At 47.1% G+C, this 11,588-nt stretch overlaps 1 protein-coding gene across 1 annotated transcript in view; it reads left to right on the plus strand.

Annotated features, from left to right (window-relative positions):
* Positions 1-11,588, plus strand: part of MYT1 (myelin transcription factor 1) — a 35,246-nt gene that overhangs the window by 9,763 nt on the left and 13,895 nt on the right. The window contains exons 7-13 of the mRNA XM_041478474.1: positions 436-526; positions 1,007-1,120; positions 2,558-2,772; positions 5,362-5,486; positions 6,483-6,752; positions 7,484-7,638; positions 9,559-9,621. Of these exons, the coding sequence (XP_041334408.1) occupies positions 436-526; positions 1,007-1,120; positions 2,558-2,772; positions 5,362-5,486; positions 6,483-6,752; positions 7,484-7,638; positions 9,559-9,621 (1,033 nt within the window). The remainder of the gene's footprint in view (positions 1-435; positions 527-1,006; positions 1,121-2,557; positions 2,773-5,361; positions 5,487-6,482; positions 6,753-7,483; positions 7,639-9,558; positions 9,622-11,588) is intronic.

The raw sequence follows: 11,588 nt of genomic DNA on the forward strand, positions 1-11,588 counted from the left end.
AAAAAAAAAAAAAAAAAAAAAAAAAACAAAACAAAACAAAACAAAAAAAACAAACAAAGACTAGTCCTAAGGATAAAAGCAGAGCTACAACTTCAATCACTTAAAACTACCTGAAACTGGAGACATGGTTCCAAAACTGGGGTGGGGAGGAGGGGCTGGATGGGGGAAACTGGATTGCAATCAGAAGATGGGGATAAAGCCCAGTCTGTGTGCAGAGATGCTAACTTAGTGCTGACCTGGGCACTGCTGCCCTGCAAATCTTTTATTTTTTCCTCTGCAAACTCTAATTACAGCATTTCACATTCCCTAATTTCTAGGAAACCAGCGTACAAGGCTTGATGATTTTCTCTTTTTTTTTTTTTTTTTTCCTCTCTGATTTTTATTAAGTTGTTTTTCTTTCCCTTCCCTTCTCCCCTTCCCCTTCTTGCTCCCAAGTCCTGGCGATGCACGAGAACGTGTTGAAATGCCCCACGCCCGGGTGCACAGGACAGGGTCACGTCAACAGCAACCGCAACACGCACAGGAGGTACCGGCTTTGGCTTCTTCCTTCACAGGCATGGGGTGACAGGATGGGGGAATGGCTTCAAAATGACAGAGGACAGGGTTAGATTGGAAGAAATTCTTCCCTATGAGAGAGTGGTGAGGCCCTGGCACAGGTTGCTCCATCCCTGGAAGTGTTCCCTGCTGGGTTGGACGTGGCTTGGAGCAGCCTGCAATAGTGGAAGGTGTCTCTGCCCATGGCAGGGGGGTTGGTTTGAGTTGAGCTTTAAGGTCCTTTCCAACCCAAACTATTCTATATCATTCCATGATTCTGTGTTGATGAGGTGCAAGGTGAATTTGACTTGTTTATTGAACTTGTTCAGTGTGGAGGAAGCACACACTTCTCTCACAGGCTTAATGTAGCTCTGGGTCCATGAAATGAAGGTTTTTGTGCTCATTCTTCATGCTTGGTTTCCTTCTCTCTTTTTCTTCTCCTGCAAAAAAAAAACCCAACCAACTCCTACAGTTTATCTGGGTGCCCCATTGCTGCTGCTGAGAAATTAGCCAAATCACATGAAAAGCAACAAACCCAGTCTGGTGATCCCGCGAAGAGCAGCTCCAATTCTGACCGGATACTCAGGTAAGGGGGACAGGAAGGCTCAGCTCCATGTCCCCACACTGCCCCAGCCTTCCGTGCCCTGCCACGCTCCCAGGAACAGCAGCCATGGCTCCAGCTGTATCTTGATACTGCTGAGTCCTGTTATTATGATCATAGGTCTCGCCAAGGTGGGGAGATATTTAATTGATGATCCCAGGGAGAGCACTGAGGACAATGAATTGCTTCTGTAGCATCAATTAATGCTGAGGCTACAGGCCAAAGGGTTTTAGCAGTGCAGCCGAAGGCACTTGTGCCGATTGCTCTGCAGCACAAACTGCCAGCCAGGGCTGGTTATTATATCAGCATTATAAGAAGGGTGGGCTTGGGGAGGGGGGAGGAGGAGGAGATTTAGGCTACACACAAATCTCTCCATGGCAGTTGTGCATTAAAGTCCACCTGCTTTTCTTCCTTAGCCCGCAGGTTTGAGAGGAGAGGAACCTGCTGCTCCTTTCCAAACCAGTCACATTAATTTTGATACTTTGCCCATCTCTCTCTTCCCGGGAGAAAGGGCTGTCTCCCATTAAGGATGTCCCTGATAGATGCTAGCTTCCGTAGCTGATGTGATTCACGAGGCTACAGATGGATTGGAATATGGTTGGTTATTTTGCAACGAGAGCAGGATAAAAACGGCAGTGCAAGCCCTGAGCAGCCCTCCCACAAAGGCATCGAGCTGTGATTCATTTACTTATTTGCTCCCCAGGACTGCTGGGCACCCTGGTGCTCCAGCTCTCGCTACTTTGGAAAGGCCATTTAGAGCGATTACTTATTTATTTGCAGCGGAGCCTGCGTAGAGCGCTCTGAGCGCATCACGAGGACGGTCCATGCTCCAAGGAGCGCCCGCTCCGAGGACTCTCTGGTGGAAAGAGGTCACGGGAAGGAGAATAACAATAGGCCATTTATATACAATTTATATGCAAGACAAATTGATTCATGATAGGCAGCCCCCTAGCAGCAGGTCTCTAGGAGGGGCTGAGGCAGGGGAGAGGTCCTGGTGCCTCTGCAGTGAACTTGCAGCAGGGAGCTGAGCTGAACTGGGGTCCTCATGCCTTTGTGTGCCACCCTGAGTCATGGGTCCCATGAGGGAGTTATTGCCCAAGTTTGCTCTCTTCTGGAAAGTGCTGCCACACCATGACAGCCTGCAAGAACATGGTGTTGGATGAGGTTGACAACTTGATGTTTTGCTTAAAAGAAGGGAAAAAAAATGAAGGTAAAAAGGATAGAAAAAATAAAATGAGTCTGAGAGATACAAATCAGAGGCAGACTTGCTGAGGGAGAGCAAAAGGGCTGTCACTGCCTCCTCGTCCCCAGGAAGCCTCTAGGAACAAGGTGCAGCTGTGCCCCCATTGTGTCTGGTCCCCTCTCAACAGTCATCTTGTCAAGGAAAAGAGAAATAATTGCTGTTTGTTGTTTCATCCTCAGGCCGATGTGCTTTGTGAAGCAACTGGAGATCCCTCAGTACGGAAGCTACAGGCCAAACATGGTCCCAGCAACCCCTCGGGCCAACTTGGCCAAGGAGCTGGAGAAGTACTCCAAGGTCACCTTCGATTATGCAAGTTTTGATGCTCAGGTTTTTGGCAAACGCATGCTTGCCCCAAAGATTCAGACTAGCGAAACCTCACCTAAAGCCTTTAAATGTAAGTTGGGAGCAGGGATGGACTCGATTTTTGCATTTTCTGCTTTTCTCAGCATGTTGCAAGGCTCTTGGGATTGTGGTTTGGGGTGATGGGAGACCTTGGGGCTGAGCTGCTGGCCCCTCCTGGGATGGGAAGGGTGAGGTGGGTCCCAAGGTGGGCGCCTTTGCTGGTGAGGGGAGTCCATGGCTGCTGGGAAAGCTTTGTTTGGAAGAGAGTCTCTTTGGCTTTGGGAAGAAATGTGGTAGGAACATTAATCTGAGTGATATCTTGAGGTAGGATAAGTTACACAGTTGTCCTCAGTTGGTCTCCATTGCTTTGCAGCTCATATCTATTGATCTGGCTTTCCTCATCTAGCTAAATGGATTACAGTTTTCTTCTCTTCCATCTTATATACGACCCACTCCCCCCATTTGTCTTCCCTGCTGTGCTCTGCTCTCCAGCTTTACCTATCGATCACTCACCTCTATCTTCCAGTTCTTTCCTAACATAGCCACCTACCTCTTCTCTGTTCCGAGGGCTTTGCACTGGTTGTAACTCTGGGTGAAAATGAAATGGCTGAATAAACCCTGCGGGGTCAGGCTGCCAAAGGCAAGAGGGACACTGCATGGGGACACAGCCCTTGCAAATGTGTTATTTGACACCAACTCTGCACCTCAAGACATTTCTTGGAGGGGCAAAAGAAAACATCTAGGAGTCCAGTTTGTAGAAGTCAGCAGCCTCAAGAGGGCTTTCTCTCTGGCTAATCCCACTTCCACAATCCTGTTTAATCCTGATGCAGCTGCTCTCTAAAAAGTGCTCGTACTTGAAAGCATCCCGGTTGTTGCACTACAATGGGAGCGCTCTTTATTACAGTACTAAATCTGTACAGGATCAGACAATGAAATTGGATGGAGGCCAGAGAGCACAACTGCCACTGTCATCCTGGGTTAGGGCTGATGGAAAAGTAATTTGTTTCCCAGTACAAGTGATTCTCTCGCTGAATAGATTGTGTTATTTGCAATATTAGCAAAGAATTTTCAGGGTAATTGTACTGACAAAAATAATTCCAGCAGACCCACTAGGATAATCCTTTCTATTTTTTCTCATCACTTATTTCACTAATTTGCTGATTGCGAGTCTATTAGTGCTAGAAATACTTATGAAATGGAAAAGCATCGCTGAGCCTATGGTGTGAAATTGAAATTGGCATCTCCCGATCCTGGATATTGTCAGGTTGGGTTGGCAAATACTCGCACCCCGCCTCGAAGACATGGATTAAACTGGACAGGAAAACAAGCAGCCAGACACAAGAATAACCATGTGGGCAAACCTCCAATGAGTTAATCAAAGCGACAGGATGAATATGATTGCCAATCATAGCAGGGAAATCTGCTCCTTTCACTAAGAACTTATTTTAAAGAGATCTTCATCCAGAGGGATTTATATTCCCCCGCATGTGTGTGTGTAACTCCCATTAATGTCAATATGCATTATATAGGCACGCAACAAGGAAGAAAGCAGGGCTGAGGAAGATTAGTATTTTATAGTGTCTTATATTACAAGTTTGTAATGGGAATAATGAAATCACTTTGCTCCGTAGCTGCATCAACTGAGGCTGGCTTTGTTTTGCCATGATCAGGCCAAAGCCTTATCAGTCTTCCCTGGGTGAGCCTCCCACTAAAGTGGGGATGGTTTCCCCCAGAAAGAGCATGGTGGAATGAATTAAAAATTTGAAGATTTTGATAACTGATTCAGAATACAATTTCTGACTGTTCTAAATCAGATGACCTGTTTGCACCCACTGAAACTACTGAGGGCCCCTAAATGGGATCAGCTTCAAGTTTTATTAATAGGGAATTATTAATTGTTATTAGGGAAAGTTTGTGTATCCACCCTGAGAAATACTTTCATTTCACAGGTTATGAAGAGAAATTGCATCTCCAGGCTGGTTTGCTGCTGCTGTGACAAACAGGAGCAGAGCAGCAGCGTGGCTATGTGCAGCTGTGCAATAAATCCTGTTACTCTGGCATATTTAAATGATATGTCAGCTGTCAGAAAATCCATATTTCACCAGTGTCATTCTTGGAAGCTCATATTTTATGACCATGTGTTTTCTATTAATGTAATTTTATAAATTTAAAATTTTCAAACATGGTACTAGAAATCTCCCTGTAAGGCAGCCCTGAAGATAAGTTATGGACAGAGAGAGAACAATAAAAAATGAGTCAGGAAGATTCTCTAAGCTTTCTCCTTTAACTGCTTCCACCGAGGAGCAGCTCTAATGAAGAAAAGCACTTGTGTTTTGGGTATTTAAGGCAGAGTCAGTTAATGAATTAACCTTTCACACCAAGCACAAGCTGCAGCCAGCACTGCTCCTGTTGCACGTCCCAGGCAACAAACCAGCCCCTGGATTGGGAATAACCCCAGGAACTGTGCATACATTAACCACGTCACACTGACTTAACCTTTCCCTGTTGCTCATGCCACTTATACATTAGCCTTGTGTTGTTCCTTCTCTTTTTATTCCAGCCAAACCTTTTCCAAAGGCCTCTTCCCCCAGCCACAGCCCCTCCAGCAGTTACGTGAAGAGCACTTCATCTTCCTCCACAGGCTTCGACTACTCCCACGACGCTGAGGCTGCGCACATGGCGGCCACCGCCATCCTCAACCTCTCCACCCGCTGCTGGGAGATGCCAGAGAATCTCAGCACCAAGCAGCAAGAGGCCCCTGGCAAGGTGGGTGAATGTGGCCAGGAGCCACTGCCCGGGGGCCAAACTTGAAATTCAGGATGGGAGAGACACCTTGGTTTACCCTTCCTTTCATTTTGTTTTTTTTAAATATAAAGGTAATGCAGGCACTCATTTAAAATCATCCTTTTGGGTCCCCACTTTGGGTTTGGAGGAGGGAATCGTGGCTTTTTGAGTGATGTGGAGGTGCCTCGTGGTTCAAATTACCCATGTGAGATGAGCATCAATCCCAAGACAAGTCTTGGGCTGAGACTGGATATTAGGAAATCTTTATGATTTATGATGGTCAAGCCATCGAAGTGGCTGCCCAGGGCAGTGGTGGAGTCACCATCCCTGGAGGGATTTAAAGGACATGTGGATGTGGCACCTGGGGACATGGTTCAGTGGTGGGCTTGGCAGTGCTGGGTGAATATTTGGACTTGATGGTCTCAGAGGGCTTTTCCAATCTAAACAATTCTGTAATTCCATGATATTTCAGTTGCTCCCTGCTCTGTATCTGATGCCATTTGAAGTTCCCCCAGTTGTGCCCAGTCTGATCTCCAGCTGTTTTTCAGAGGAACACAGGTTTTCCTGAAGTCCCACAGAGCACTCCCAACCTTGGGCAAATGTTTTGGATGCCATGAGGCATCCTAAATGGCACTAGATGCCTGTGTTCAATCAACTGAGTCGAAATGCCAAGGCTTGGTTGGATGGGACTTGGAGCAACCTGGGATAGTGGAAGGTGTTCCTGTTCATGGCAGGGAGGTTGGAATGAGCTGAGCTTTAAGGTCATTTCCAACCCAAACCATTCTAGTAGAGGGGTTCCTTTGCATGACATGCCCCTGAAACATTGAGGAAACATTTTTATGCAGCTCCTCCTACCTGACTGTGGAGAGGATGGGACATGAATCCCTGCCCACTGCATTGCAAAAGACAAACGGGGGCAAGATCCCCATGGGGACTTTGTGGCAGCTGCTAACATTGGTTGTGTTTCCAACCTTTCAGTCCATGGACATTGAGGTGGACGAAAATGGGACTCTGGACTTGAGTATGAACAAACACCGCAAGCGGGAGAGCACCTTCCCCAGCAGCAGCAGCTGCAGCAGTAGTCCCAGCATGAAGTCCCCAGACGTGTCCCAGCGCCAAAACAGCACCAGTGCCACGAGCAGCACCATGACCTCCCCCCAGTCCAGCCAGACCTCCCGCCAGGACGAATGGGATGGGCCCATTGACTACACGAAACCAAACCGCCAGCGGGAAGAGGAGCCAGAGGAGGTGAGCGGTGCCTCTCGGTGCTTGAATAACAGCTCAGGGGACACTGAATGCCATGTTTGCCTGCACAGTTGTCCTCTTTTCCCCAGAATCCCCAGTTTGTCCGTTGAGCCAAGGAAAGAAATATTCCTGGCTTTGTCAGTGCAATCAGATATCAACCAGGCAGGAAGCAACTGCTCTTGGATCTGTTGGGATCCCCTTGCAAAGGAAGAAACCACCATTTTACTTGTCCTGGGCCTGCAGTGTTTTCTTCATTGTAAATCCTGTCAGCTCCCTTGCAGCAGTGCTGCTTCTGGTGATGTTTTTCAGGATGATTTATATCTGCTATTAGCAGCTACAGCTCTGCATGGCACTGACATTAATCCTGCAGATGGGGAATCCAGCCATGACTCCCAGCTGGGGTGGAGGTTCTGGCTCTGAGAGCATCACCTGTCTCTCTGCCCATGGAGAGGCTGCTGAGGAAGAGTGTGAGGGGGTTGCACTGATCTTCATTCCTTCAAGACCTTGGGAAAGCCACGTGTAAATCCCTTTACAGATTGATTTACACAATTCTCCTAAAAACCCAGGAAATTACAGACTATTTGATCTCTGGGCTGGGTGCTCTGAGGTTCTTGCAGGGGGCTCAGGAGTGCTGGCAATGCTGCACTAACCCTTAGCTGCCACGAACTTGGGATTCTTTCCCATGACAGCTCAGCAGCAATGGCTACACCACAACTCTGCCCCTTTCCTTGCAGTCAGAGCCTGCTGCTCACTCTTTTGCCTCCTCGGAAGCTGATGAGCAAGAAGTGTCAGAGGAGAATTTTGAAGAGAGAAAATACCCAGGTGAAGTTACTTTAACCAACTTCAAGCTGAAATTCCTCTCCAAGGACATCAAGAAAGAGCTGCTCACGTAAGTCCTGCCTTCTTGTCTCTTCCTCCTAACTCTATTAATATGTACCTAGCCAGGATGGTTGGAAAAAAAAATTAGTAAATACATTTTTAAAATAAGAACTGTAGCTCCCTGTACTACCGTGATTGATCTTACTCATCCTCCTACAACTGCTGATCAATGAGGCAAAATACGTTCCTACATTACTTTGCAGTGATGAAGGGAACCTGAGAGCTTTGTGCTCTGGATTCATGCACAGGGTTGTGGGAAACTCCTTTCAGGGCCAGTTTTTCCTGGTATTTTCCTGCAGGAGTGTTTCTGGCACGGTGACGGCACCTACCCAATGTCCTAATCTGCTGTTTTGGGACACTGGATGATGTTGTGGAGTCAAGAGCACCCAAGGGAACTCAGCACTTTCTTGAAGAGAGTGTTGAACACAAGATGTCTCATTGAGAAGACAGGATTTGTTGGCTTAGAGCAATAGGTCCCAGCACTGTGATACTTCAGGAACACAAAATGTGACCTGAGGCTGCAGCAAGTTTGCTGTTGTGTTGCATTTTGCATTGGAGAGAGACCTTGACCCAGCTCACATCTGTCTGTCCATCGTGGGGGTGGAAGCACAGACCCAGACCTGCCCTACTGGATCGAGTATGGCTCTGCATCCACACCAATTCCCACAGGAATGGTTAATGTTTAAGGGTCTGAGCCAAACATGGCATCATGGACCTGACTCTGGTCTAACAGCACACCAGAATCAGCCTGGAGGTTGTGATGGGGAGATTTCCCCTCCCAGGCACCCCAGCTGTTCCTGGCTTCTTTCCTGTGCATCTGACCCTCCCACACATCACACAGGGAGTTGGTCGGCACTGTTTTGCCCATCTCATCCAACCCACTCGAAATCTGCAGGCAGGAGGCTGAGGGAGCAGCCAGGCAGGGAGGAGATCTGTGGGGGCAGAGCAGCAGCAGCATCTTCCCTAAATGAACAAAGCTCAGATCAGCTGCCCTACTCAAAGCTCTAAAGGGTTTTTTAAAACCCACCAGTGATGTGAACAGCAATTTCTGAGCTAGAGCCCTGAAGTCCACCTGTGCTTTAATTTTATTGTGATGGTAGAGAAATTTCCTAAATGGAAACAGCCCTGGAATAAATAAATGGTGTCATGGGCAGCCCTGAGCCTTCCCTCTCCATTTAATATCCTTGTTCCTTTCTGGCCCAGGGGCTATAATGAATTAGCCATAGTTAACTCAGGAGCAGACTCGCCTGCTGTGTCTGATGCTCTGTGTCTGGATAAGTTCTTGTGCCACTTCCAGGCAGACTCCCCTCACCTGTATCTGCCCACCACTCCCAGGCACAGCCAGAGGTCACAGTCCCTCCCTTTCAGCAGCAAAAAGTGTTTGCAAGCTTTTCTTTGCAGCTGCAAGGGCTGGGAGGAAAAAAAAAATCATTTCAGAAAACTGAAATCTGAAGCACCTTATCTGAAATCTGAACAAGATGATTTCTGCAGCCAGAGTATGGCAGGAATGATCCAACCTGGCAGCAGCAGCCAGGGGTGGGCACGTCTGTCAGGCTGTGCCACCCATCAACTGTGTCAGTCCCCCACTGCCACCAAGCCCTCCCATCAGCTAAAGGCTTTAAACACTTTCTTTGCCTTTGCCACAATTTTTTCCTTAATTTTTTTTTTCAAATTGTGTTTTTAGGATCCTTATGATCTTTTAGAAGTAAAAAGGGAGGAAGGGGATCTGAAAGGGGAACAGCTGGTTTATATCCATGCAAATATAGAAAAACACACCAAGATCTGATGGATGGGGCTGGTGTCAGGGGTCTGGCAGCAGGGCTGGACTGAGACACCCCAGACAGGCCCTGAGGGGGCTCTTCTCACCCGTGGGTTTTGGGGAATCCTTTCCTTTCCCACACTTATGCTCTTTGTTGTTGTTGTTGCCCAGTTGCCCAACCCCAGGCTGTGATGGCAGTGGACACATAACGGGGAACTATGCCTCTCACCGCAGGTGGGTCAACATTTTCTACGTGTTTGAACTTTAAAAACAACTTGTTTTTTCTTTTGGTATAGTTTGTGACCATGTGGATAGTTTGGTTCTGTTTCCTCCCCCCTTCTGTTGCCCCTCTCCCTCCCCAAGCCCCAGCCCTTTTTCTTTTTCCTTTTTCTTTTTTTTTTTTTTTTTTTTTTTTTTTTTTTCCCAATTCTGGTTGTCCTCTTGCTGACAAGAGCCTCAGAAACCTCATGGCTGCCCACTCTGCTGACCTCAAGTATGTTTGCGCTCAACTTGGAACTCCTTTTTTTTCTTTATTTCCACCCTTTTTTTCTCTCTTCTCCCTTCCTGCCCCCACACCTCTTGCTCTGCTTTTGCTTTTCCATCCCCTCCCTTCTCCTTTCAAAGAGCTGATCAAAACCTGCCTGTGAGGAGCTCTGGTGGAGTCCAGCTTCCAGCTGCTGCATTGAAGAGGCCATGGCATGGACGAAGGATAATTTTGGGGAGGGGGCTGATGGCAATGATTGGAAATAACCTGGATGCTGGCAGGTTTCCTCTGGGCATTGTAGACATGTTATTTTCTTTTTCACTTGGCATCTTTTCCCAAGCTCTTGATGCCTAGTTTGGGCCATAACCCTTTTCATTTAACATTTTTGTCCATCTCAAATAATCCAGAGCTTGGATTTATTTTTGGGTAGAGACTCAGCTGGGAGCTCACCACCAGCACACAGCAAAGCCAACTCTTTTGGAAAACCTGGGGTGCTATTTTTATTCTGCTTTTTAGGGGCTGTTTGGGATGTAGTGAGAGATGTTCCTCTTCATTTCCATGATTTCTGAGGGAATGAAAGAAGGAGTGAGCAAATGCTTGGTAAGGCCAGATCCTGAGCCAGTGGTCAAGAGCTCACAGAAACCCAAACTTCCATTCCCATTGCTGTTTCTGAAGGGAGGGACCGGTTTTGACATTTTCATTCAGGTATCTTCCTCTGAATCCCATATTCAGCTTTGCTGTCCTCTCCAAACTCCTCCTTGTCAGTAGGAGCTTATTTTTCACAGGTGGGTTTCCCAAACGCTCTCTTAGGTTGCCTTACCTAAAGGAAGGTGAAATTTTATTTAGTTGGGAACACTGGGGACACCCCAACCCTCTCTACCCAATCTTCATCTCTGGTGTAAAATCCATTGAGAATTTTTTTTCATCATCTCTTTCATGGGCCCAGCCTATCCTTGCAGGCTGAGTCTCCTCTGAGTTCCCAGCCTTGCTGCATCCAGGTTTTGGACCATTTAGACACTGAGCTAACTGAGGAGCCTCCACTGAGAGTAAAGCCTCATGAAGAGCTTTACATTGCACAGGGCCATCATGAAAAAACCCAAAAGTGCTGTGCTCTGTGTGCAGTCAGGGGTTTCTGGAGCCCCACTTGTCACTAAGGCCATTGGAAAAGTCCCAAATCCCTCTGTGGTTGCTCCTGGACTTCTCTGTGTCCCACCACCAGTGTGGGGCTGGTGCCAGGAAAAGTGTTAGCTAACCACCTGCTCCTTATCACAGAGGTGGACAAAGTGGCAGGATTAGCTGATATTAATAGAATTTGCTGGTGGATGGCAAGGCCTGCTGTGATTAGTGCTAAGTACCCTTAATCACACACTACAGACCATCCACATTCTGAAAGGACCTCTTCAAAGAGCTGTGCTGATCTGCTGTTTCTCCAACAGTTTGAAAGAACAGCCAAGTTATCAGACAATTAGTGTTAAAGATATTAAAAGCTCTCAGGAGCAGTGGCCATTCCCAGTAAGGGCCAGACAAAAAGCAAGCGGGCTCATCCCTGAGACAGAGCATCGTGTCCAGCCTTGCTGTGTTCCCCTCTGGCATCCAATGTCATTGCTTTTTATCAAAATTCTGTGTAAAAAAGGAGACTTCTGGCCTAAAAAAGGCTTGTCAATATTATTTCCTCAAATACAACTTTTTTTTTTTTTTTTTTTTTTTTTTTTTTTTC

The sequence above is a fragment of the Pyrgilauda ruficollis genome, unplaced genomic scaffold (genome assembly GCF_017590135.1).
Source record: "Pyrgilauda ruficollis isolate IOZ18807 unplaced genomic scaffold, ASM1759013v1 scaffold45, whole genome shotgun sequence".
Lineage (NCBI taxonomy): Eukaryota > Metazoa > Chordata > Aves > Passeriformes > Passeridae > Pyrgilauda > Pyrgilauda ruficollis.